We start from the raw sequence: 24,465 nt of genomic DNA on the forward strand, positions 1-24,465 counted from the left end.
TCAGGAATGATAAGTCACACAGTCTTATCATCTACGTGAACAGAGAAGAGTATGCTGTGATGTGGTGAGTAGCCAGGAGTTTCTGTTTGAACACCATATGGGGGTGCATTTAGTGTATTCATCTGAAACATCAGAGGGCTAAAATTTTACTATTTAGCATTTTCCTGGGGAGACCAATATAAAGTATCCAAGCAGGAGGATGTTTCTAAAGAAAACCCAGTGAGTTCTGTTGTATGACCAGTCTGCCTTTCATATTCATTCAGTTCCCAAGCTGAAGAAAGTACGGGTTTCAGAAACTGTAGCTAAGAGAAATGCACAAGGGAGTAGGAAACTGTTCTACTTTGAAATTGGTCCCCAGTTTTATTTTACTTTTTTTGTTTAGAATGTCAATGTTCTTGTGAGGTTGGCCATGACATTCTCAGCTCAGAAAAATCGGATTAATCCTAGTTTTTTGATGTTCCCCCGGGAGAAAATTCTCTCTTAAACAGTTGGTATGAATTTAATCCTTTTGCATTCCATTCTCAAGAAATGCTGGAACCACTGTTCTCAGGAAATCCAAGATACTTTTTAAAATTATCTTTACTTTTAAAAGGACAAAGGCAATGCTTTTGTGCAGGGGGTACATCCAGGTGCATCTGTGCCTTCTCCTTCAATGGATGGGCGATAAGGAACTGCAGAGCTGTTGAGCCTGGTGTACTTCAGGAATCGGTCCCCCCTTAAATGCAGTCCCTGCTCCCAGAGCTTCTCAGAGTGCTGCATCACCAGCACAGCCGGGTCCTTCTCTTTCCCTTGCGGTGTGAATCCCTGCAGGAATTGGCCTCTCCGTGTTTTTAATTGTAGTTTTGGACTGTTGTGGTGGTTTTTTTTTTTTTTCCTAGATGCTGGCAAGAGTTCTTAAAATCCCTTGCTGGTACTGGGGGTACCAGGAGCGTCAGTCTGTGGGTTACCAAGTCCCTTAACATGCAGGACAGAGCACTGGGCACCTGTGTGGCTGTTATGGATAGATTTCTTCAATAAATGAGAGTTTGTTTCTGCTGCTGCCAAGAAAATAAAGCAAATTAGGGTCTGGTTAGGGCTACAGGAGTAGCATTATGTGATGGTACACAGTAGTTCTGAGACTCCAAACAGTGTAGATCCAATTACTTTTGCCCGTTTTTAGAGGCTGGAATGTACAGGATGTACACATCAGTTGTGCAAACAGCGTATTTTCATCTCAAACATGCCAGAGTCAGCTTCTTTGGTCAGGTGCACTGGATTCTGCTCCTTCCAGCTCCTGTGACACCTGCCAAATTAACAAAGGCAAAAAGATGGGGGAGAAAGTGGAGTTCATGTTCCAGCCCCTTGAGATGGCTGTTCGCAGCCAGGCCACATCAGACAGGCATAGGCATTTCTTGGACTGCGAATGCAGGCACTGAAATTTGAGAAGGGATAATCTGAAGCTAGAAAACAACATAGTTAAAATAGGTTATGGTTTGCACACTGAAAAGAATATGGATTCACATCTGCAATGTGACATCATGCTGAACAACATTTTCAAGTTGATGTTATTAATGCTGGTATCTATCTGTGGTATGAATCGATCTCTGATTTTTGGAGATTGCCATCTACTTGCACTTCATCGTAACCATAACAAAAGTATTAAAAGGAAAAGAGTGGAAGTGGATATTCCAAACAATGTCTTTCACAAGTGTCCCGCAGACCTACTGAAGATTCAGAAAGGTCCTAATTCTGTTTTTGTTTTTCTGATATTTCTTATCTGAGGTGACTTTTTCCCAAATCGTGGTCATTTCTTCTTGTCTTGTAAAATCTACATTTAAAATGTAATCTCACTGAAAATAAATATTTGCAGTAAAACACAAATCCGAGTGCTATTGTGTCCCCAAAAAAATCCTTTAATGAGGCTTTAATTAATGAATAATATCTACATTAAGATCCAGTGTTGTGTTTTGAAAGAAAGGGATATGAATTACAAACATATAGATACAAAATTGCTGTAAAATGATGGAGCTCTTTCTGTTAGGAAAGCTTCACTTTCTCATAACAAGGTAATGTAACCAAACATGCTTTCCTTCTGTGCAAAATCAGGCTGATTGTGTATTGGCTCACTGGGTGTTTACCTGTGCTGAAGTACTGCTCTGGAATTCACACTGTAAATAAGCTAGCTAGACTTCTGGGATTAATCCGCCCTATCTGGAGAACACCCTCCAATTTGTCATGACGTGATAACTTGGTAAATACTACATCATCTGCCAAGTAAGTATTATATAATCTGTTGAATTTAAATATGCAGGCTATTAAAAGAATATGGATCAATCTGGCAACACCTGAGAGGACCGACCATCACGTGTCTTTTTTTTTTTGTTGTCTCTTTGGTGAACAAATCACATCACTGCTTTTTTTTTATTCCTGGATCTGATATGTTTATACTGTGCTGTTTGGTGGGGTTTTTTTGTTTTGTTTTGTTTTTTTGTTTTTTTTTTTTTTTTTTGGTGTGGCACCTTGCAGGATCCTAGTCCACTGAAATGAAAAGGAGCTACAGTCCAATATGATAATACAAATAATTTCTTCAGGTTTTATAAGCCACAGAAATGACTTATTGTGATGCATTTTTTTATCTATACTGTATTTATTACTACTATATTTAATAGCTAGGAGAATATATTGTGGTTTTTATGCTTCTATCCTTATTTTTTGATCTTTTTAGGGTCAGAACTCTAGATGAAGTGTAAAATAGGCCTGTTGTAAACTGAAGATGGTATCGAGTCTCCTTTTTGTCCTTGAATGAGAGATCTGTCATTATTCTGGTCAAAATGGCTATGTAAAAAGTAAAAATGGGGAGCAGATTTCCAGGGCCTGTGGTTTTCTGTGGGGCAGGGTTGGTGTGGAGTGCTAAGGTCTGGGATTCTGATGCATCCCTGTCCCCATACCCTCATTCTCTGTAGTAAAAAGGATGGAACTTAGAACAGATGTAAGACCCATGTTTTGACCTTGGGCTGGTCACTGAAAAGATTTAAAAAAAAAAAGATTGATCTTGACACTTAACATAGGTTCATCCTTACTGTATCTCAGGGGAGAAAAGCTGTGTTCTTTAGGCTTTTAAACTGTGGTATGGTCTAAAATGTAGTGTAGTTCAGGTTGTTGCTTTATTTGTTTCAATGCCTTTTTGGGGAACATAGGGCGTATGAATGGCTGAGTTTTGACTGTAGAAAACTGGGATCTCTGTTTACCTCCAAGTTAAATTTTAAGTTTTGAATAATGATGCAATCCTGAAGAATAAATTTTCAGTAGAAATGTCTGGCTTTTGCATTCATTAAGTTTCAGTTAAGCCCCTTTTGCAGTTGTGTGTCCTAGTTCTTTAAAGCATGGTCTACAGGAGTAGATTAATTCAGAATACTTGTACCAGGATTTTCTAGTCCTTAAGAAATTTCTTTTTAAAAGCCTAGCCGTTTCAATGCCCAGCACTAAGCACGGCACTCTTCCAGGAGCAGTATTCCTGCCGTAATGAGCAGAGATATTTACTTTAGATATCACCAGGATAAAAAATGGGAATGTAAGAAGCTGGAAAGATGTGAACACAGGACTGACAGGATTTCTAGATGCATGGCATTTGTGTGTGAAGTACTCGTGTATGCCCTTGGCTCAGTGAAAGGGTGTCAAAATGCCACTCTTTTTCTGGAAGGGTTTGGCATGCTGCAGTGCTGGAAAGGTGGTTTAAATCCCCAGTGCCCTTGCACTAACCTGGTACCTTCTAGAATGGAGGTGAGACAGTACTACAGGTCTGAAAACATGGAGCTGTGGCAAGCCAAGTTCTGGTTTTGATCTTCTTAGTGTGGGCCCATCCTTTAAAGAAAGGATAAAGAGGCAGTGTGTTCCCTCTTAGTCTAATCCCCATCAGAGCCGTCCAAGGCAGCGGGTTGTACCGTGTCGTCTGCCTTCTCCTCAGGGAGTCACAGCAGCACTTGGGTGTATCAAGTGTTGCTGCCCTGAATGTGGCACAGTGTGTTCCTGAAAATAAGAATGGAGTCATCCCCACTTGTTCAAAGCACCCTTATCAGTCTCTGCGTTTATTCTCTCCATCGTGGTACAGTAACTGCTGCAAAATTTCCAGTGCGTGTCTCAAGTTACAGATTAGTGCAGGCCCCTGTGGTTCTTGGAACAGCATGGGGCTGTTTTTGTTTACTGATGACATTTATCCTCTCATTTCCTTTTGGAAGCACGACAGCTTCTCACTGTCTCATGGGGAATGTACTTAGAGGACCTTCTTTTCATGCCATGTCTGACAGCAAGCGCTGCGCCGCACAGTATCCGTGTCTGCTTGCTATGGAGCTGCTGCTGGTGCTTCCAGCGGTCAGACTGGCAGGGGTTTGGCTGGGCACGGAAGCAAAAGGGTCTCTAAGTGCAATTATCTTGTCTTGCAGGAGGAGACCGAGAGCGGATGACAGCAAATCATGAGACCTACCTCCTCATGGCGAGCACGCAGAATGACATGGAGGATTGGGTGAGATCCATCCGCAGGGTTATATGGGCACCGTTTGGAGGAGGTGAGTCACTGAGGGAACATGCAGTGCTCACAGGGGTTCTTCTGGTATCTCTGAGTCACAGCCAGGCTTTTGAAGTAAAGAGGAGAATGGTCTTGGTCTTTCCAGAAAAGTGGAGTAAACATGTTTCCATGCGGAGGGCTCAATTAAAAGACTTTGAGCTGTCTGGAACCACTTCCCTTGATGAGGATAACACATGATAGTGTGAGGGGAAGTTTTCACAGAAGATTGGCCTTGGATGAAATTGGCTTTCCTGGGGGAGAGGCAGGGTAATTCCTTTGGTCACCAGCTGAAAAACCATCCATGGTGTTTCTTAAATGCCTGTTCGAAAAGCTGTCAGCAATTCTCCTGCCAGTGACAGCTAAGACCAGTAATAGTATTATAGAAAGCTGTGCCTCAGAATATTAGCACTAACAGTGTGGGAATTTGATTGGCATCTCCAATGATTTCAGTAGTACTGGACCAAAATTTATCATTGGGAGTCTAGTTGCCCTTTTAAAGTGCTCTCATGTTGAACGGGCTGCAAATTATTGTAATAATTTTTATCATTACTATTCTGGCGATAATATCTAAATTATAATACGAGTATGATTGATACACTTGCACAGAACGTCTGTATGTTAATCAGTCTGTTCCTTGGAGCTCCCAAATCTCTAAGTCTGAGGACAGAAATATTTTCCTACAGTGGAACACCACGTGTATTGCAGCAAATGATTATTCTTGTCTGCAAGTTGCTGGAAAAAGTCAGGGGGGCAGGATTGTCCGTGCTGTTTCACGATCAAGAAGTGCAGTTATCACTGAAAACTCTTACTGCTGACTTCTTTCTCTAACTGCTGGGTGGAACACAGGAGGGGGAGGCTAATGGAAATTTTAAAGAAAACTTTTCTTGTAAGCCACTCATCTTCCTTTGTGCTTTATTCAGGTCACACAGTGTTTAGGAGGGGACTTTGGCCTCAATGGTGGGCTGCACTGAGGGACTTGGTCAGCTAGGGCCTGCCTGGCATCTCTGAAACATGATTCCCTTCTCCTTGGCTTCTCCTGGGGAGATCTGCCTTGGAAATACAGTGCAAAGCAGTCATGTCACTGGCATCTGGCCCTTTATGTTAATTAAGATGGTACAGTCCTGAATCTGGGAATGTAGGTCTTAGAATGCTTAAAAAAAAGAAAAAAGGAAAAAAAAATGTCAAAAATACCCAAAGCTCACAAAGTGAAACATGAACAGTTACAGGTATGTGGAGTTGGTTTGGGAAAGGGAAAGTATGAGTAGCACAGTCTTCTGTAATTAGGCTAGGTAAGAAACCTGGGTTTTTATATAGCACAAAGATTACCCATCCCCGGCTTTCTCTTCAGAAAGTAGGCCTTGTGTTGAGCTCCTCCACGTTCTCCTAGTCCAGTCCAGTAGCAGCATAAGCTGCTGTGGCAGTAATAAATTTGGAGGCTTAGCAGAAGTGGATTTCTCAGAGTATCTTTGTGGACTTTTGCACTTGGCTTCCTGCACCACAGTATCTTCCTGTGGCAGATGATAAGGAGAGGCAGCCTTGCTGTTCTTCTGCAAGTGGAGGGTGTCTCTGCGTGTCACAGGCGGGGAGCTGCGATGAGGTGAAACGAAATTCTAGCCCGAGTCAATGAACGGAGGGTTACAAATAGAAACCAAATCTCCCAAGTCCTGACCCTGTGCTTTCTTCACCAGCTCCTCATTTGCTTTTATAGGGCAAGAGCTATTTCTGATTTGCAGCTGGGAATCCTTCCAGCCACCAAGAAAATTCTCAGGACACCATCATTGTTGTAGGAATGTTTAATGCCAGGTACTGAGGAAAGCACCTCACTGAGGATTTTGCTTGCTGGTTTGCATAAAACCAGAGGAGTGACAATCTCTGCATTACCTTTTCAATTCATTTGAAGTTAAACCACTTTGAAGTATGTTCTTATTTTTCTTTTTGGGTTTCTTGAGCAAGTATACTCATTAAATTTTGTTTGTATTGGGATGCAAGCAGTTAACTCCCTGGAAAAAGCAAAAACAGCTGGAACATAATTTAGGGTGTAGTATTCATGGAGAGGGTTTGACTGTGATAACAAGGCAAAGGCAGTATCTTGGGATGTGTCGCCGTTAAGAAATCTGTTTCCAGCATGTTCCCCATTTTATTAACTACTTGATAGTCAGAGCTATCTTAACAAGCATAAATAAATCCTTTCAACTGTTCTGTAATTACAAATGACCCGACACACTCGTATTCTTATTATCCTTTACTGTGTGGATGTTGCTACAGCTGCTGCAGCAGTCTGACTCTTCTTAAGACAGGGACTTCTGACTTAAGATATCTTGAGAGCCTGCCTTTATGATCTGTAGCTGCTGAAGTTAAAATGGTTTTACATATTATAACACCTGTAGAAAAGATACAGGAAAGTTGCAATCACATGATGACGACTAGCCAGTAACAAGCAATTACTTGCAATTCAAAATTATTTCAGACAGCTAATTAATCAAAACACTAGTTTTATATCAGCTTCCTGAATTTCAGTTCTTAATGGTAAACCACAATTGCCTGGTGTCACATGAGTCAAGTGCCACTTTGAGTAACATGTGAATTTTCTTGTTCTTTTAAGCATTGTAAGTAAGCTCTGTATGTGTGTGTGTGTGTGCAGCGGATGTGTACAAGCCTTGCTGAGCCACTAATATTTAAAGTTTGTCTGGCAGTGGGAGAGGACTCCTGGTACCAGAGTGAGGAGCTCTGTAAATGATTAACTTTATCATTGAATTGTTATTTGTTAACCTGTGCTAGAAGGAGAAGGTGGGAGGGGGGCAGGTGGGAATCTGCTAAGCTCATCAGAAACAGGTTGTTTTTTGCACCAGAAGAATAAGGTGACCACAGAAAGAAAAATCTGAAAGGGAAAAGAAATGTAAATGAGGCAGGGCATGTAATGTCTGTTTGCACATGAAATCCCCTTCCTGATTAGATTAAAAAGGCAATTTTTTACAGAGCCTGCAACTAAAGGGGGGTGGGGGGGGGGAGGACGCGGGAAGAAGGAGCATGAGCATTTTAGCAGGGGTAGCAGTGTAAGGTCTGGCACCTCCTGCAGGAGCCAGGCACAGGCTGCTCGCTTTCCCAGCCGCCGCACATGACAGGCGCCTGAAGTCAACTCAAAGTCACCCGAGGAGACACAAACCTGCGCTGCGGCTGCCGCGCCGCGTCCTCCCTGCACCTGCTGCACGCAGGCGGGGAGCAGCGCAGCCCTGCTGCCGGCCCTGCTGCCAGCAGAGCATCCCCCGCTGCAGGCACGGCTTCCTCAGCAGCTCCCGGGCTCTGCCGGCAAGGATGCGCCGCTGCCGCATCTGACGCGCCTCTCCCGGGAGAGCTCCTGGTAGCTGGAAGGCAATAAAACAAGCGAGAAGCCCGTGAGAGCATCACACGAGGAGCCGGCCGTGTAAAAGGACTTGTGAGAGGAATCTGGTATGGACAAAGAGCCTCTGGGGCGAAGGGACTGTTATTTTTGCTTCTCGGTTGCAGAAAGGAAGGGTGCCAGCAAGGAGTGTTGTATCCTGAAGGATTCTTCCGTGGCCTTTTTGGTATTGTTCTTCTCTTTCCCCTTGCACGCCGCACAGTGCTGAGCTTTTGCTGTGGAATTAGTGTCTCTGCCACTCAGCCTCCTGTTCCAGCCGGGAGGAAGAGGTCTTTCTCCCTCTCCATCTGTGCGGGCACTTCTGTTTGAATGGAAGATACATCTTTTTGCTGAAACTCTTTTTGTTGTGACATTGCATAATAGGCAGTTGTGTCACTGTAGGAAATAAAAGAAACGAAAGGAAATAGATGGAAGGAAATTGTTCTCCAAAGCAAAACTGAAGCAGGGAAGAGAACATCAAAATCATTTCAAGCCCTACCCAGGATCTAGAAGACCACAGATCTCCTAGCTCCAGAGGAAAATACACTGTCATAAAAACTCCTCAGCAGTCAGTAACGATGATGAGTAATTGTGGTGTTTTGCCTGGATGCTGCTGGTAAAGGAGAGCTTCGGAGGGACGTGGGGGCTCTGGCCTGTATGATGCCTGAAGACAGAAATGCTGGAGTCCGCAGCCCAGGTGCCTTAGCAGCAGCTCCCTTCATTCCTAAAACTACTTACAGGAGAATTAAGCGGTGTTTTAGTTTTCGCAAAGGTAGGTCTGTTCTGTCGCTGTGTTCTGCTGTGCTGGTGAAGCCATGGCTTCTGAGAAGTCAAGGGGGCTCTCTGTGCAGGGGCAGATGAGAGCACCGAAACAAAAGGCATTAAACAATGCAGATGCCAACATTCCACGAATGATTTATTTACTCCTTTGTTCATTTGTTTGTAGCTGGCCAGCGGATACTGTCTCCTCTACATAATAGCCCATGAATGCAGGAATGAGCTGGAGTGAGACAAGATTATTGCAGTGCCTCTGAGCAGAATTGAGTGCGAACACTGAGGGAATTAGACCTGCGATGCTCTGAGTTGCCTATTTGGCAGAACATCAGGAAAAAGAGTTTATATTTGCATTTTGTCTATGTGGGAGGAGGGAGGGAGAAGAGAGGGAGCAAAGCAAGGTGATAAATGTTTATCTGTGCAGAAGCTTGAGTCCTTGATTTCAGAGGTTTCTCATGGAATGAAGTGTAGCTCTACAATGCACCGTCCTGGTGCAAGAGCTGCTTTGCCTCTTCATTGTGGTGCCCTGCAGCCTGCATTTGCCTTTTCACCTGCTGCATTAGAGAGGTTTATAGCCAGTTTTGTTTTGCATTGCACATACTCCTATTGAAGCAGAGCATGGAAATACTTGGGGTAAGAGGGCAAAGAGGAGGCTGGATGTCATAATGTATCAGCTGAAAGCACTGGAAGGGAAACACATGTCTGAGACAGAGATACAGTGAGCGATAGTAAAGTGCTAAGGCACTTGGGATGGGTGGGGAGAAACTGTTTCCATGACAAGGGCAAAAACTTCTTGTGGGGAAAGAAGAGGATGGATATTAGTGCTGTTTTAAAAGCTCTGCTGGACTGAGAAATCCAAGTGAAAGGGCTAAATTGTCACATTTTTCTGAAGCGTGAGAAATTATTTTACAAATTATACAAATAATATATACAAATTCTGTCACCTTCTGCTGCTGCTCCTTCCTCAGCTGCTCCTCCATGCTGCCATTTGCCCTTTTGCAAGACCAGTCCAGCTCTTTGCTCCCAAGCCTCAGCAGCAGTGTAGTGACATCATTGCTTTCGAGGGTTGGTGAGCAGGCAGTCAGGGGCGATGTCTTGGAACGAAGGAGCGCAGCCAGCGAGGGGCTCACTGCAGAACTACTGCAGAGATCAGCTCTCACCTGCAGCTGAGGAAGCACTGGGGGCTGTTTGCCCCCTGTACCCCCCTCCCCAAGGCCCTTGGTTGCTGGAGTTCTGTCCTGCTGGAGGCTGGCCAGAAGGATGTGCATGTGTGTTGCCTCTCAAGGTGTCGGTGTGAATTAGAGCTGTCTGTGCCCTGTTTATACCCTTAACTATTTGAGAAATGTTTGGAAGTTAAATAAAGGATTAACTGATAATTTTGCAGACAGCTGCCTTTGTACCAGGGCACAGCCTTAGCTGCTCCAGGAAGAGCTTCAGCTGTTGATTCTTCCCCCATATGTTCTGATACGGAAACTCTTTCATGTTTAGAACTCCCAAGTGAAGCAGCAGCACTTGGGGCAGAGGTCAGAGTGATGGAGGTGCTGCTGCTGATTTGCTTTTCTCTGTGTAAAATTTGTTTTGGTTGCTTTCTTATATACATTTTCTTTCACGACCCCTAAATCAGAGGTGCAGAATGCTGGGGCGTGTATTTAACTTGGTCCATGTCCCACTGAAGTCAGCAGAAAGATGGACATTAGCCGGACTCAGTCAAGCCCTTACTGTGGTGGCACTGGAACATTAGGCTAACTCCACTTGTCTTATTAACTGGTTTACTGAGTTATTGCACCCTCATTTGCAGATTGTATACCTAAGTATATAAAAAGGCAAAACTGGCCTTCTGTAAACCTAATCCATAATTGCATAAAGCAGATCAGTTAGATCTAAGCTTTGCAACATGATGCAGAAAATAAAATTAGCAGGGCAAACCACTAGCTAGTCATGGGAAGAAGTGCAAGAGACTTATGACATGATCTTCACCAATGATACCAGGTATAGAACCCTTCCTGGAAATCCAGATCAAAGTTCCATTGTGATTGGCACCAAAAATGAGATGCCAGACTTCTGGGGTTTGGGGGTCATATCATAGGAGCAGTCAAAGCTCAGAGGGCAGCATCTGAACAGAGACGGAGCCCAACATCTTTAAACTCCAGCTTGAAGCAGATGCTCTCTATTTAAGTACCACCACAGGAACTTCCATAGAGAACATGCAGGGTCAGTGGAGAAAGCAGTATCTGAGGAGGCATGCCATGGTGAGAACATTCAATAATGTGGTGAGTTTCGGTGGGCAGAGTTGTGGAGAAGGAGGTGGCATTGGCTGTTGCCAGGGAAATAGTGCAGGCTCTGATGTCATCAGCTGTGACAAGTTCCTAGTGATGTTTTCAAGATTGTCTCCTTTCCTCTCCTGTATCTAATTCTGCTCTTGTATCAGAGTTATTTTTGCAAGCAGGTTATTGGGGTGTGCAAATGTTCTAAACTCCAGAGTGGGAGTTTTTCTTACCTTCTCTACTGCCAGCATCACACTGACTCTGGGGTTGGGAAAAGTCTTGAAGAGAAGAAAATTTTTCAGGCATGAACAAAATTCTGCTACGATTAGTTTTGGTGGGGTTTTTTCTCTCCTGTACATTACAAAATTCCGTAGAGAAAAAGAAAATAATCCCTTTGATCCACTCAAAGCAGCACTTACTGCTGGGGAACATCTGAGCAGAAAGCTGATGTGAAATAATAATTAAAAACTCCTTATTAGGTGTTATGTGGCCATGTTCTTTGTGTTATTCCAGGACCTTTGTTCCCAGCCTCGCTGCTGAAAGCCATTCTTCCGATCTGTTATTTTCTGTCAATGAATTACTGATGAAGAATTAAGAGCTGTTTAAAATTCGCATCCAGATTCTAAGCTGAGATCAGTTCCTTTAACCTTAACTGACCCTTTCTGATCAGTACAGCCCATGAAACCAGAACTTGTTTCGGAAGCACCAGGATCCCTTGGTCCTTTGCTGCACATGTACGGGTGTGGGCCATCTATGAGAACATCAGTCCTCAGTGCCTTTTGCTGTCTGAAGCCTTCTGGTTCACTGAATGTGTGTGCTCTGGTAGATCTAGAGTGGCAGGAGGGCTTTTTTGAGATATTCCTTATTTCAAGCCGTTCCTTATGGAGAAAAGTGGCAGAATGGCCACCTAGATTTTTCTCCTTTTTTCCTCCTGAATCAGAAGTCCGTGGAATTTAGACGTGATACCTGCCTGTGTTCAGTTAGCTGAGGAAATCATTGACTAATGGTATTCTTAGATTTTAAGGCCATACTCTAACTGTGACTATGTACCGTGAAAAATAACCACAGTGCTTCCACAGCTCTTGAGAAGATATATACAGAATTTGCATATAGCACTGTGGTGTTTTTCTTAAGGTTTCTGGGTATCTGTTAAGCATGGAAACTCGGTTTCTCAAAGTGTTTACAAAACTGCCACGGGAATGTTCTAGTTAATGAATAACTGCTCAGCATGCCCTTTGCTAGCATGTGATTTTTCTCTTTGATGTTATGCGTGATCTTGGCTTAATTGGATATAGCTTCACAGACCTGCAAGGGCTCTCTGAAAAAAGCAGTTCTGCTGATTAAATCTAATGACTGGTCAGAACTGGATCCTGTGCATTTCCCTGCCTTCCACCAGCTGTGGGGAAGCCAAACCAGTGCCATGCTGAATCTCATGGTTTCCTGTTGATTTGTTTCTCCAGTGGTACCCTATCCCAAGGATAAACCAAGCCATGGGTCAGCTCTTGCATGCATCTGTGCATTACTGGATTTGAGATTTAGGAGGAGCCACTTGAGTTTGGATTACGACATGAGTTATGAGGGCTCTCTTTTACTTCCTTCTCCAACAGAGATGTTCTTGTTTAGTTACTGTAGTGGAGATTGACTCTTAAGAAACAGCATTTGAGATTATCTCCGTGATTTTGGTTATAATCTAATCTCCATAACTTTGACTGTCTTTTTTCTTTGTAAAGGAGGTGCAAGTAGTTACCAATTACAGATGATAGTGTTCATCGTTTTCTCTGCCAAACATTACGGAACTGCAGTTTTCACAGGAATGGTTTTGCTTCCAAATAGTCAACCTCTTAATGCTTGTAAAGTGTTCATCTGCAGCAGCTCTGTAGCAGTTAGTTGTGGCATGGGAGGGGATAAAAACATTAGAGAGGGGCAGTGGAAGAAGGTAGACTTTACCCAGGAGACACCAGGATGATGAGCCAGGTAGGAGCTATGGCAACATGATGTGGAAGCAGAGTTGTCACGTTTCTGCCCCTTCTGCCCCTGGCAACAGAGTACCTTTGCCATAAGGCATCAGCAAGTCTGTAACTTCAAGTCAATATTTGTGCAGATTTGTCATGACTGATTAATTTCATGGCCAAATGCTGCCTGGTGCAGTGTTCCATATTTGTTAGGCAGAGGAAATGCTTCCTTTGAAGAATCTTGTTCAACCTACAGTTAGATACCCACCTAAGCCTGCCTGAGATGAATTCCAGTACCAAACAAATTGAAAAATAGTGTTTAATTTCAGTTACAGACATCTTAGTGCTTTCTGGTTCCCACCTGTTTTCAGTACATTTTGTGTTGTGGTGCATCAGCAATTCATTATAATATAGTAAGCGTTTTTGCTCCCGCTGCACAAAATGCCCTTATTCTGATTTTATTCGTTATCTATTAGATGTGCTTTGAAAACCAATTTTAAAATGAACAAAAAAAAAGGCAGCATCCACAAAATGTATTAATAGAAAGTGGTATATTTTGGCTGTAGTGTCATTACTAATAGGAGTTCCAAAGCACTCTGGTAGGTCTAAGAACTTTCTCCTACAAATGGAAGCTGCAATGTGCACATTACTGATTAAAGAACGTTAGCATGGTGAGAAGAAGATACAGCCAGTAGGAGAAAGCTTATTCCTGCTAATTGTACTGTCAGTGGGCATGTATTGTAATTATGTGTACATTGTAGTGGTGTAATTGGAATATCCTATTGTATTTTGTTTGAAAAGAGGCAAAAAGTCTTGTGTTTAAAGCCGGGGCATCTCATGTGTTCTTGCAAGGAGGCTTAGGCTGTATGTTCATGGGGCAAACTAGAGTAGGATGGCCCAGTCCTGCACCTAAGAAGGAATAACCCCAGGGAAACAGCTCTGGGGAGGGACCTGGGTGCCCTGGGGGAGGTAAGCTGGACACGAGCCAGCAGTGGACCTGGCAGCAAGGAAGATTTGACAGTAGTAGGGCAGTATCAGCAGGAGCAGAGCTAGCAGAAGGAGGAAAGTGGCTTCTGCTTAGCATTTTTTAGACCACATTCCAAATACTGTATCCTTTAACAAACAAAAACCCACCCAAACCAGGAGATGGAGTTTATACTAACATGAGTTGAGCAAAGGATCACTAAAAGGTTGAGGAGCTAGAACACTTGCCCTTTGAGGAGAGGCAGAGAAGATGAGGCTTGTTCAGCTGGGAGAAGGGACAGACTGGGGGGCGTTGAAGTGCAGCCTTCTCGTGTACTAACAGCTTTGAAATCCTCAGACTCCCATAATCACACAGATTCCTTAACTGACTTTCAGTGGACTTTCCTCCTTAATTCCACTCCTTTGAGGAGAGTGTAGCAAATGGAAGGACTTGAGGATTTTCTTTGTGTTGACCAGCTGCAACTCTTAATTTGGAAAAATACAGGAAACATAAATTCAGTTAATACTCCTCCCATCCCCATCGTCACTTTTCAGGAGGTTAGGAAGGTATGCAAGAATTGAGAAAACATACCTAGCATACTTAACTCCTCTGCCAGCCTCAAGGCCCTGAACTTTGTGGGTGCTACATCAGTCAGTATTCTTCTAAGCTTGACTCTGAAATTACAAGAATTCCTTCTTTAACTGCTAATTGTTGGGCTTTGGGTTTTGTACCACATCAAAAAGAGAGCTAATAAGGAACGACTGTGTGATGTTCATCTACCTTACCTACTGCTGGTTTTGGCATTCCCAAGTGTGGGTACCATGGAAATCACAAAATACACCGCATCTCAGAGGCTCTCTGGATGTCTTAGCAGGACATCATTTACTCTCTCCAGTTACTTCCTTTACTACAGTAAAAATAATTGCTTTTAACTACAAACCCCAGACCTTTCAGTTAACTTGAGACTTGCCCTACATCCTTGAGCATTTGCAAGGCAACTGTCCTACCTACAACTGAGGTGTAAGTTACCTTTCTGTTAAAGAAAAACGTACACATTAAAGGTAACCCGGATGGATGCTTCAATCTGAATTGTAATCTATGGGTGAATTAAGTTTTTAGGTCAAAATAAAAAGCTGTCTAGCTCAATTTTGGGCTTTTTTTAGAAAGCGCAAACCAAAACAACTCTGTTTTTCTTCTTGAATATTTTATATTTTTAAACCAGCAGGAGCAGCGTGCTCAGTGAAGGGCACAATTTAATGCCTTTTTTAATACTTTACAGTGTATGTCATTGCAAAAGTGAAGTAGTCATCTGGTCTTTAATTTCTGATCGTGACTGCCTTAGAACTATTCATTGTCTTGCTATATATAGAAATTGGATTGCCTTGCTACAGCCCTAGTTCTGTTCAGCAAGAGGTGGTCTCAAGAGAGAGCTTCCAGCACAGATGACATGCCTGAACATTATTGTGCTGCTCTGCACTTTGAAAGGAAAGGCAAAATAAGCTGTAAAGAGTAGCTGTCGTTCCAGTGGTAGCACTGCTGCCCTCAGATCAGGGTTGAAATTAAGTCTGTCAAAATGCCTCCATTTTCTTCTGAGCTTAAGGATGAATTCAGGTTTCCTGCAGTTCATCTGACATATTTCACCTTTCATATCTGGAACTTCTTTTTGTACACAAAATTTATTATTGCTAAAGCAGATGGTGATAAGGCAGTTGGTAATTCATAATGGATTTATCATTGTCTATTTGGAGAGCAAAATAATTTCATTTAGTAGCGACAAAATGCTGAGTTATATTTATAAATATTTTTCCCTCCATGTGTTCAGATAATGTTTATATGTCCTTGGAACTGATACGGGAGATACTTAATAACTAGGCATTAACCAAAAAAGATGGAGATACGCATCACTTTTGAATCAGAAGTTGTGTGACAGAAGATCCTGTTTGTGTTATTTCTGTGTTTTCTGCGCCTGTGGTCTCGCAAATAATTTACAGTGTTCTATTTTAAATAGTGCTTTTGAGCAGTGTTGGAAATATACGTCAGCACTGTATTTCCAGAAGAGAGTCAATGGTGAACTTGAGCATTTTATTCTTAAGAAAGGAGTAGGTTGATTCTCCAGGCGTTTAAATGACCTGCAAATTGCGTGGGTTGTAACAGAAGGCGTGGGCTCTTCAGAGGTGTTTATGATGCTCACCTGAGTCAGAGGTCTCTTTCTGGTGCAGGTATTTTTGGGCAGAAGCTGGAAGACACTGTCCGGTACGAGAAGCGCTATGGGAACCGCCTGGCTCCCATGCTGGTGGAGCAGTGCGTGGACTTCATCCGACAGCGGGGGCTGAAGGAAGAAGGCCTTTTCCGGCTGCCTGGGCAGGCTAATCTCGTCAAGGAGCTGCAGGATGCGTTTGACTGTGGAGAGAAGCCGTCTTTTGACAGGTAAAACCCTCCAGCTGTTCCCCGCTCCCTGCAGCCGAGGCAGGACACGGTGTGCTGGGCTGGCTGACCCAGAGTGCTGTAAAGCACATGGCAGCAGCAGATAGAATGACGTGTTTTTGTAGGTTTCTCTGTGTGTTTCCTATTACCACTCTGAAATGTCTTCTTTTTTGTTCTGACTTTGATGTCTGATTTCAAAGCATTTCTGGAGAATTTCCTTTTGTGAAGAGTTGGTTAGGAGAAGTATTGCTAATGTTTTGGCTTAATCAAAAGTATCTGGATTGCCTTGATCTTAATATCATTTGAAATGCAGTGGTGATGCTGGCATTTAGTCAGTTCCACAAAGGAGGAAATTCTGTTATCACCAATCTCTGTGTGTTCTGTTACCTATAAAACTCACTGGAAGGGAAGTATACTTTCATGCATTTCTTTATAATTTTGGGCCTTTGGTCTTATAATAAAAGTCACTCTGACCATAAAAACAAACCTGTGTGGTCTTGAGGGTCCAGGTCTGATTTGTGTTCCAATATTTATGCAGCTTTACAGAGCTAATGAGAGTTTCTGGGCCAAGGAAAACCTGGCCCCGTTCACACAGCTGGGTATGACTTTACTCTCCTGTAAGCAGAGTAGTCTCCTGTGATTTTTGTCCTGGTCTTCCTGTAAGCATTGACAGCAGTAGTCACACATCCAGAGTGTGCAACTGGAGAGACAGAAGAGTGGATTATGAGTGCCACGTAGACTTTTTAACTCTGACCAGAATTAGTGTAAAGGTCGTGAAATTCAAATTCAAGGAAACAGTGGCTGTCCTCAGCATGTGCCCTAAGTGACATCCATAACACACCCCCACAGTGGCATTGGGATGTTCACTGCAGTTGGGGGCCCAATGGGAATTAGGAGGAAGAGGCAGATTGCATTTATTATGGGAGACCTTTGTCTGATAGCAATCCAAGTAACAGGAAGGAAAGTGTAGCTCGATTTTTTAGTGCAGCAACACACCATAATTCAAACCTGATTGCTGGAAATCATTTAGGTGCCTCCATTCCCTGTTTCTGTCAAGCGAGCAGTTTCATTAATCTTGAAGGTTTGTGCATCAGATGCACAGAAGGCAGACACCTGTAATGGTTTTTCATCTCCAACAGTTTCCTCAGTCCGGACCCTCACTTTAAAAGAAAAGTTGAGAATTTATAATGCTCTGGAAAAGTGACTTGTCTTCCTATAAGGTTTATTCATTTCTCGTTTGAAGGTGAGTTAGGAGAATTGATGAGTAAATGGCTTTATGGAGCCGGACGACTCTGGGAAGTGACTAAGTCAGCTGATGAATGTTTATGGCATGTTCCTTCACTATTCAAATACCATGTAGCTTATTTAAAAATGGTAAAGAACCATCTACTGAGTACATTTCCTTACTTGGACATTATAATAAATATTACTGATAACGTCTGTCTCTGCCAAAGATTAGGCAAGTGGCAGAAACAAAAGGTTATTTTTTCTGTGCCTGTAAACCAAATAATTGTGGAGGAAATGCCTGAGAAAACAAGCCACCCTGAGCTGTGGGAAGACGATGTACTGAACACCCTGCCGAGAGGTACAGCTTGAAGCAAGTGCGCAAGTTCTAACTGCTCCAAACAAATGAGACCAGGGCTCAGCCGCACTCATTTTTTTTTTCAAGGTTATCGAGCAGCATCTGTAGCACAGACTAATGAGCCCCATGAACAGGTATGCTGGCTGAGCTTTAGCAGATGAAAAGGAGAAGAGATTTTACATGCTACTGCTGTGAAGGATGCACGTAATTTTGACTCTAGCAATTAGAAACATCAGCAGGAGCTGCCTATAAACCACTGGTCCCGCAGTTCTGCTTCTGAAGCTCAGCACTGACCTTGTACGTCCCCATGTCTTGCACAGGGTGCTTTTCCTGTTTACTTTTTCACGTTTGAGTTTGGAGAGGTGTGATTCAGGTATAGCAGTGGTCCAGAAGTCAAGCAGACATAAACTCTGCTCTGATCTCTGAATCGTTTCCATTGGGCATCTACTTTCTGCTCTAACCTGTTTTTCCATTTCTAGACTCCTGAGGTGGAGTACATTTTGCAGTATTTATAGAGTACCTGTGTGATGACCTTGGTTTGGGGTAACTTTTCACTGTGCTGAACAGCAGCATGGGCTCCGGGTTTGATGCAGCCTGTTTGGCAAGCTGAGCTCTTGGAAAGTGGCCACAATATGAAAAGAGCCGTAGAGAAAGAAAAAAACACATATATTTAGGCAGCCATGCTTGCTTTTTCTTGTGAACCTCTAGATCCGCTGTGTTTAGTATGTAATTACATGTTACTACTAGCCAAAAGTCACATCATGCGACATCCACCTAGGTTCTTTCTATTAATTTAGATCAATAGAAACAGAGATTTTGTAGTTAGAGCTGAGCTGGCATTTCTGTTCCTGGGGCATGGAACACAATGGAAAACAGGTCACACTTCCGTAGCTGTGCTGGGTCATTGGCTCTGGCAGGGAGAAAGACTGGCTGCTGTCATCGGTGTTGGAACTAACACAAAGAGCTGATGTTTGAGGGGTTTGCCATTTTTCATACTCACATTTTGCCTACAGGCAAGTGCACCTCAGTCAGCCAAAGACTTCAGAACACATGAAGATGTTTTGAAATACGTTTAGGCTAGTGTATATTTCTGTGTGATAAATTGCTGTTAAATAATTCTTCTTTTTATGCCTTCATAGCTGATTCAGTAAAATATATAACATAGAATTAAAAGCAAAACTAAAGGTAAGATCATACACCCATGGTTAGTACTCCTTTCAAATGTCATCTCTGTTTTAAAATGGTTGCACACCTTAAATCACCATACAGGTGCTGAGAGATGGAGTTCAGGGGCACAGATTTGCTCTTTGACCCAGAGTTCAGCTGCTGGGTGTTCCAATACTGAAGTCAGTTATAAAAACAGAGCGGAAAAAACCCTTCACTTACTAATTTTGATCTTGATCTTATGGTTGGACTAAAACGTTGCTGAAAATCGTGGATGAGGATGGAACGAGTGTTTAAAATTTTTCAGTCTCACAGACTGAGAAAATCCTATGTCTGATCTGAAACATCTAACACCCCAGGCCCCCTCTTATAAAAACTGGAACATCATCATTTCTTGCAGTATTAGGAAGGTGAGGTGTAGCTGCTACAGCTGAAAACTGCTGAGGCCTTTCATGTGAAGAAAAACACAGTGCCTCAAAATTGTGTGTCAGTTTAGAAACAAAAATCAATAAATACCTCACTCCCTCTGAATGTATCTGCACATATTGTGAAATTTGCTTTAAGGAACTAGCAGTGCAATTAGGCAATCACTCATGCTTGCTACTATTTGAAATATCCTTGGTATTTCCAGTACAACTCCACCTCTGTGTAAAATTGCCCCCTCCAGGAATCCCGTTTTCTTTGCCCTTGGAGTATTTGCTTTTTTCTTCTTGTGTGGCTTACGTTTTACTTACAAAGTCCCTCACCTCCTTTACAAATCATGCATTTGTTATGACACAAAGTGAATTATGACCATTTGTTCCGTGAAATTAGCACAGAGAATATGGCACTGCATAAAGAAAATTGCATAAGGATTTGTTCTTCAGTTTTTACCTAGCAGGGGTACAAAACTGGATTTCTCTTTTTATATTGCCTCTCTCCATCTGCTGTTCACCACAATTACTACCGGATGACATGGGAGATAAGATTGCTCAGGGAGAAAAAGTATTTGAAATGTCACTGAAAAGAATACTAATAAAAAAATAAATGTGATTGATGTGTGTGGCTTGGATTTTCAGAACTATTACTATGTATGTAGTTAGTAGTTCAGAGAGTTTAAAAGTTACATAGCTCACCTGCCAGCATTTGTGAGCACACACAAGAGAGAATATGCATATTCTCACATAAATGCATATTTAGCAAAACATTTTCTTATGAGTATGAATTCCTCTAAGGAAGAATACAGTGTATGATAGGACAAAATGGTACTGCTCTGGTCATCCTTGCAATCAGCTGAGAAAAAGGGATACCTAAGTGGCAATGTCTGATAGCTGGCAAATGGTAACTGTTATTCACTGGAGCCAAGTAATCCAGAATGTCAAACTGCTGTGTTCCTGTGCGTTTAATCACTGGGATTGTTGAAGCAAAATAAGACAGTGATGAGGTTGAGGTGAGAAGGAGCGCATGCACAATTCTTTTTCTCCTCCAGAGGCAAAGAATGCTTTAAAATTTTGGTGAATGCAGGGAACGAGACGTGTCTCAGTGGGGCTGCAGTCTGCACTGGCGCTGTGCAGATGGCAAGTAGAAAACACTGGTTGTAAAAATTGTTCTTTGTTTTACAGATCCAAGCCAGTACATAAGAATTTGTTTAGAAGCAGATAATTTCCCACAAAGAAAGGGCTTTATATTCCTTCCTACTGGTAAAGTGTAGTAATCCCTAAAACTCCACATTTTTGTTTGAAATGAAGTCTTTACTCGAAAGCATTGTTCCTGCCAAATACAAATGGCCTTAGGCCTGTGAAAATTCCTGTTTGTTCCTGCCAGTTCCAGACTTTCTTCCCTGATCCTCTCAATCTCATCATCAGCTATGCCTCTGGACCCACTTCCACGTCCTTTCCAATTCCAGCCCTTATTCTAACCAGCTAACAGAAATAACCTCTGCATATGGCACAACTTAAAGACCTAGTCTAGCAGTTAAATACACATTAGGAGACATGCCTAGTGTGATGCAAGGGTCATTGAACCAATTTAATTGGTGTCCTGTTGTGTTTTTAGTTGGGTTTGGTGTCCTTGGAGTGGTTTTAGTTATTGGCAGTGAATGAACGTTTGTAGTTACTTTGCATGAATTTCAGTTTCAGAAATGGTTGGTTTGTCAGCTCTGATTAAAAAAGAAAAATAATTTTAAAAAGGGCAGCTATGTATTCCATTTGCCAGAGACAAATGATTTCTTAGATAGCCATGGTCACCTTTAAGAAAGGGTGACATTTTGTTACCATGTGCAAGGTCTTGAGAGTGATTTTTTTCAAGCATTCTTACCTGGGTTGCAAAATTTATGGATTTCTCTTCCAGTAAGCAAGAACAGGTAGGTTATTTGTTGTGGGTTTCCATGTTTTTACTTAGGCTTGCAGTCCCTGAAAAATCTTTGAGAAACTTAACAGTTTTTCTGAACTATCTATCAAGAGAAAATAATTACTAGTATATTCAGTCAAGAGAAAATAATTAGTAGTATATTCAGTGGAGCTGGTAGATCTTCTTCCTAGAGGGAACCCATCTGTTTCTTGGACCTCTGCTCACCTTACCTGAAAGCACTTGTGTCTCTTTCTTTAAGGGTCTGTATTTTTGGAAGTAATTTTTAACATCCTTCCCTATAGAGTTTGTCTTTTCCTTTGTCCTAAATTGCTGTCTTCATTGCTGTTTTTAAAGCCTTTATAAACCTGCATAAATTGACTGCTGTTACAATCACCGCGGTTGGTATCTAACTTGGAAATGGAGTCTGCCAATCTTCACTATTCCTTGTGGACTGTGGAAGGTGGCATGCTTTGTAAAAATGGTGAGCACAAGGACAAAGGAGCAAGATAGGTTTGGTTTATTTCTCTATCTAAACCAAAAAGCAAGAACAGAGATCAGTGGTTAGCTTATACTAGAGCCAGACCGGTATATGCTTTCATATATGCTTCACAAGTTGTAGGCAGAATTTAATCTGCCTACAACTTAAATGAGGCACAGGACTGCTTGTACTAGATCTCTGCATTATGTAGGAAAATTATCTAGAGTAATGCTTTGAAGATACCCACGTAGGGGAAGAAAAATCACATAGCACGTTAAGTTAACCTGACCTTTGAATTTCTGGACCGAAGCCTGTCTCCCAAAATCAGTCAGACTGGTACGCAAACTGTAATGTTCTCCTTTGTTTTATTACCAGGACTCCTAAATTGAGTTATAGCCTCACAGCTTGTTGCTCCCTACTGTTTGTTCCTCGTGCAAACTGTTTATGTGCCATCATGATCTAGAGCTATTTTTGGCATGGCATTAATCTTTCTGTAATGTGACCTTGCCTTGTTCGTGCTTCCTCCCGGGGAGTTTATGAGGGGCTCGTTGGCTTTGTGCTCCGAAGCGCTGACTCCAGCTCTCCGAGCACGCTGTCTGCCGCTCTGAGTGCGAGGGTTATGCCTGGATTGCTGGTGACCTGCTGGGCTTCAGGGATATTGTTTATGGTAGAGAGAGTGAAAAACTCCAGGGAGTGTAATCGGTCTGACAGCCACTTCCATGGTGTCTGTGGTATCACAAAGGAAAGTGCTGTCCAAACAGCAACGCCGTGAGAGATATTAATGACAAAGTTCAGATGAATGGGCCTTTGAATATGGGCAGTCTGATGACTAAGGAGAGGCTGGGACACATTTGCATTTGTCGTGCCTCTGCATGAACTGTGCTGGAGCAGGGGGGATGCTCTGGAAATACCACCACGAATGCAGGATTAATATTTCGGTGAGATAAGTCATCTTTCTCAGACCTCCCACCGCAGCATGCCAAAATAGCTGTTTCTCAGCCTGCTGTTGCTTTTTAATGTTACATTCAACTCCTCACTTTGTGCTTTGTCATTCCCATTTCAAGCTCGTAATTGTGCTCTTGGAGAAAGTCTGCCTCGGTTAATGAGAGTTGCTCTAATTTAGATAACAGAGGATTTTCTGCCAGAATTGACATACTGTATTTTAATAAAAATTAATGAATACTTCTAATCATGTTAATTATGAACATGTAATCATGAAACACTTTGATATTACACAGTCAGATAGCGAAAGAAATATGAAGATAGGTATAATCATTAAATTTCTGTAGCTGTAATGATTCTGGAATGTAGGCAAGGACAGTGCTCAAGGGGGAAGTTTTGCCCTGTCTTAAGCTGATCAGTTGCAACTGAAAAAAGTCCATGAGGAAAAGGTCCTCCATAGGCCTGCATGTTTTAAAAACTACACCCGTTATTCTCAAGGCAGAAATAAAAGTGCTGCTGTTTGAGTTAGACTGTGGATGGAATACTGTAGACTAAAAAGGCAAATAAATGCTACCAGTCCTCTGGTTCAGCACCCCTTTGAAACCTACAGCTATCTTCCATGGCTGAAAAGTGCTTAGTGGTATTTGTGGACTAAAACACCCAAGATACAGGTGCATTCGGACTGGGTTCTGCCATTTCATTTTTTTTCCCTGTAATTTAAAGCAAAAGGTGAAAAAAAATAATACTATGTGGCGAGGTCTAAACAAGTCTCAGATTCTGAGTGCTTTAGTTACATTGTTTATAAAAATATCAACATTTTCATGCCCACAGTTGCACTCAAAGAGGCAAGTTACTAGTTTTTGTCTAAAGGCTGATAAAGAATTTAAAAATACAGTTCTTAAAGAGCTTGGCAAGCAGTATGTCTGTGTGCACAGACTGCGTTTATTTTGTTTGTGCTGCCCAAATATGTATGGCAATTTCTGTACAGATAGTTTAAAACCTGAGAAGTGGTCCAGTGCAGTTAAGGGAAAAAAAATAACAAATGTTCCAAAATCTTACTTTGCGACCCCACCATCTCGTGGCAGTCGCTGGTACTGCCTTAGAAAAGAATAATAATTATTGAAAAATTAGTTTAAAATATTGTATATGTGTCTCTGTCTGCTGATTGTGACCTGAGTTTCTAATCCCATCTTATAAAAACCTTTCTATATACTTGTAAATGCAGCATGTGCTTCAGGAAGTTAATTTGAGAGCAGCACTTCCCAGTTCCCTTCCTCCTCAGCATCCTGCCTTCCCTTTCTCTCTCTCTGTTTTTCCATGGTAGACCCACAATTTTTGGCACTCAGCTTACCTCTCACAGCAATAATATAACAGTACTTCACACCGGAAAAAGAAAGTTTATAAATTGCGTTCATTTTCAAGGCTTCTGTCCCCTTCTTCAGCCTTTTTATGCTTCAGCTGCTGTGCCCTCTAGGAACAAGTGTTCCACAGCAAGGACTGGTGTGAAATTATTCTTACATACTCCATGAAGCGTGATCCTGGCAGTACAAAGAATGGATCATGTTGCTGTGTAATCCCCTTACTGAGAGACCTGTGTGCCAGCTTCTAATTGTTCTTCAATAATTTCCTTCACTTAACCTGTTTGATTCTTGTATTTTGGAAAGACCTCTCCAGTTT

The 24,465-nt window shown here is 42.3% G+C and overlaps 1 protein-coding gene across 13 annotated transcripts in view; it reads left to right on the forward strand.

Moving 5' to 3' along the window:
• Positions 1 to 24,465, forward strand: part of ARHGAP24 (Rho GTPase activating protein 24) — a 259,095-nt gene that overhangs the window by 224,537 nt on the left and 10,093 nt on the right. For 12 of the 13 annotated variants that reach the window (XM_040064711.1, XM_040064712.1, XM_040064710.2 and 9 more), the window contains 2 exons: positions 4,419 to 4,541; positions 16,090 to 16,297. In XM_040064711.1, the coding sequence (XP_039920645.1) occupies positions 4,419 to 4,541; positions 16,090 to 16,297 (331 nt within the window). Of the gene's footprint in view, positions 1 to 4,418; positions 4,542 to 7,578; positions 8,689 to 16,089; positions 16,298 to 24,465 lie in introns of those variants that run through there. The other variant, XM_040064719.2, reaches the window with a different exon arrangement.

This window comes from Hirundo rustica, chromosome 5 (genome assembly GCF_015227805.2).
Source record: "Hirundo rustica isolate bHirRus1 chromosome 5, bHirRus1.pri.v3, whole genome shotgun sequence".
Lineage (NCBI taxonomy): Eukaryota > Metazoa > Chordata > Aves > Passeriformes > Hirundinidae > Hirundo > Hirundo rustica.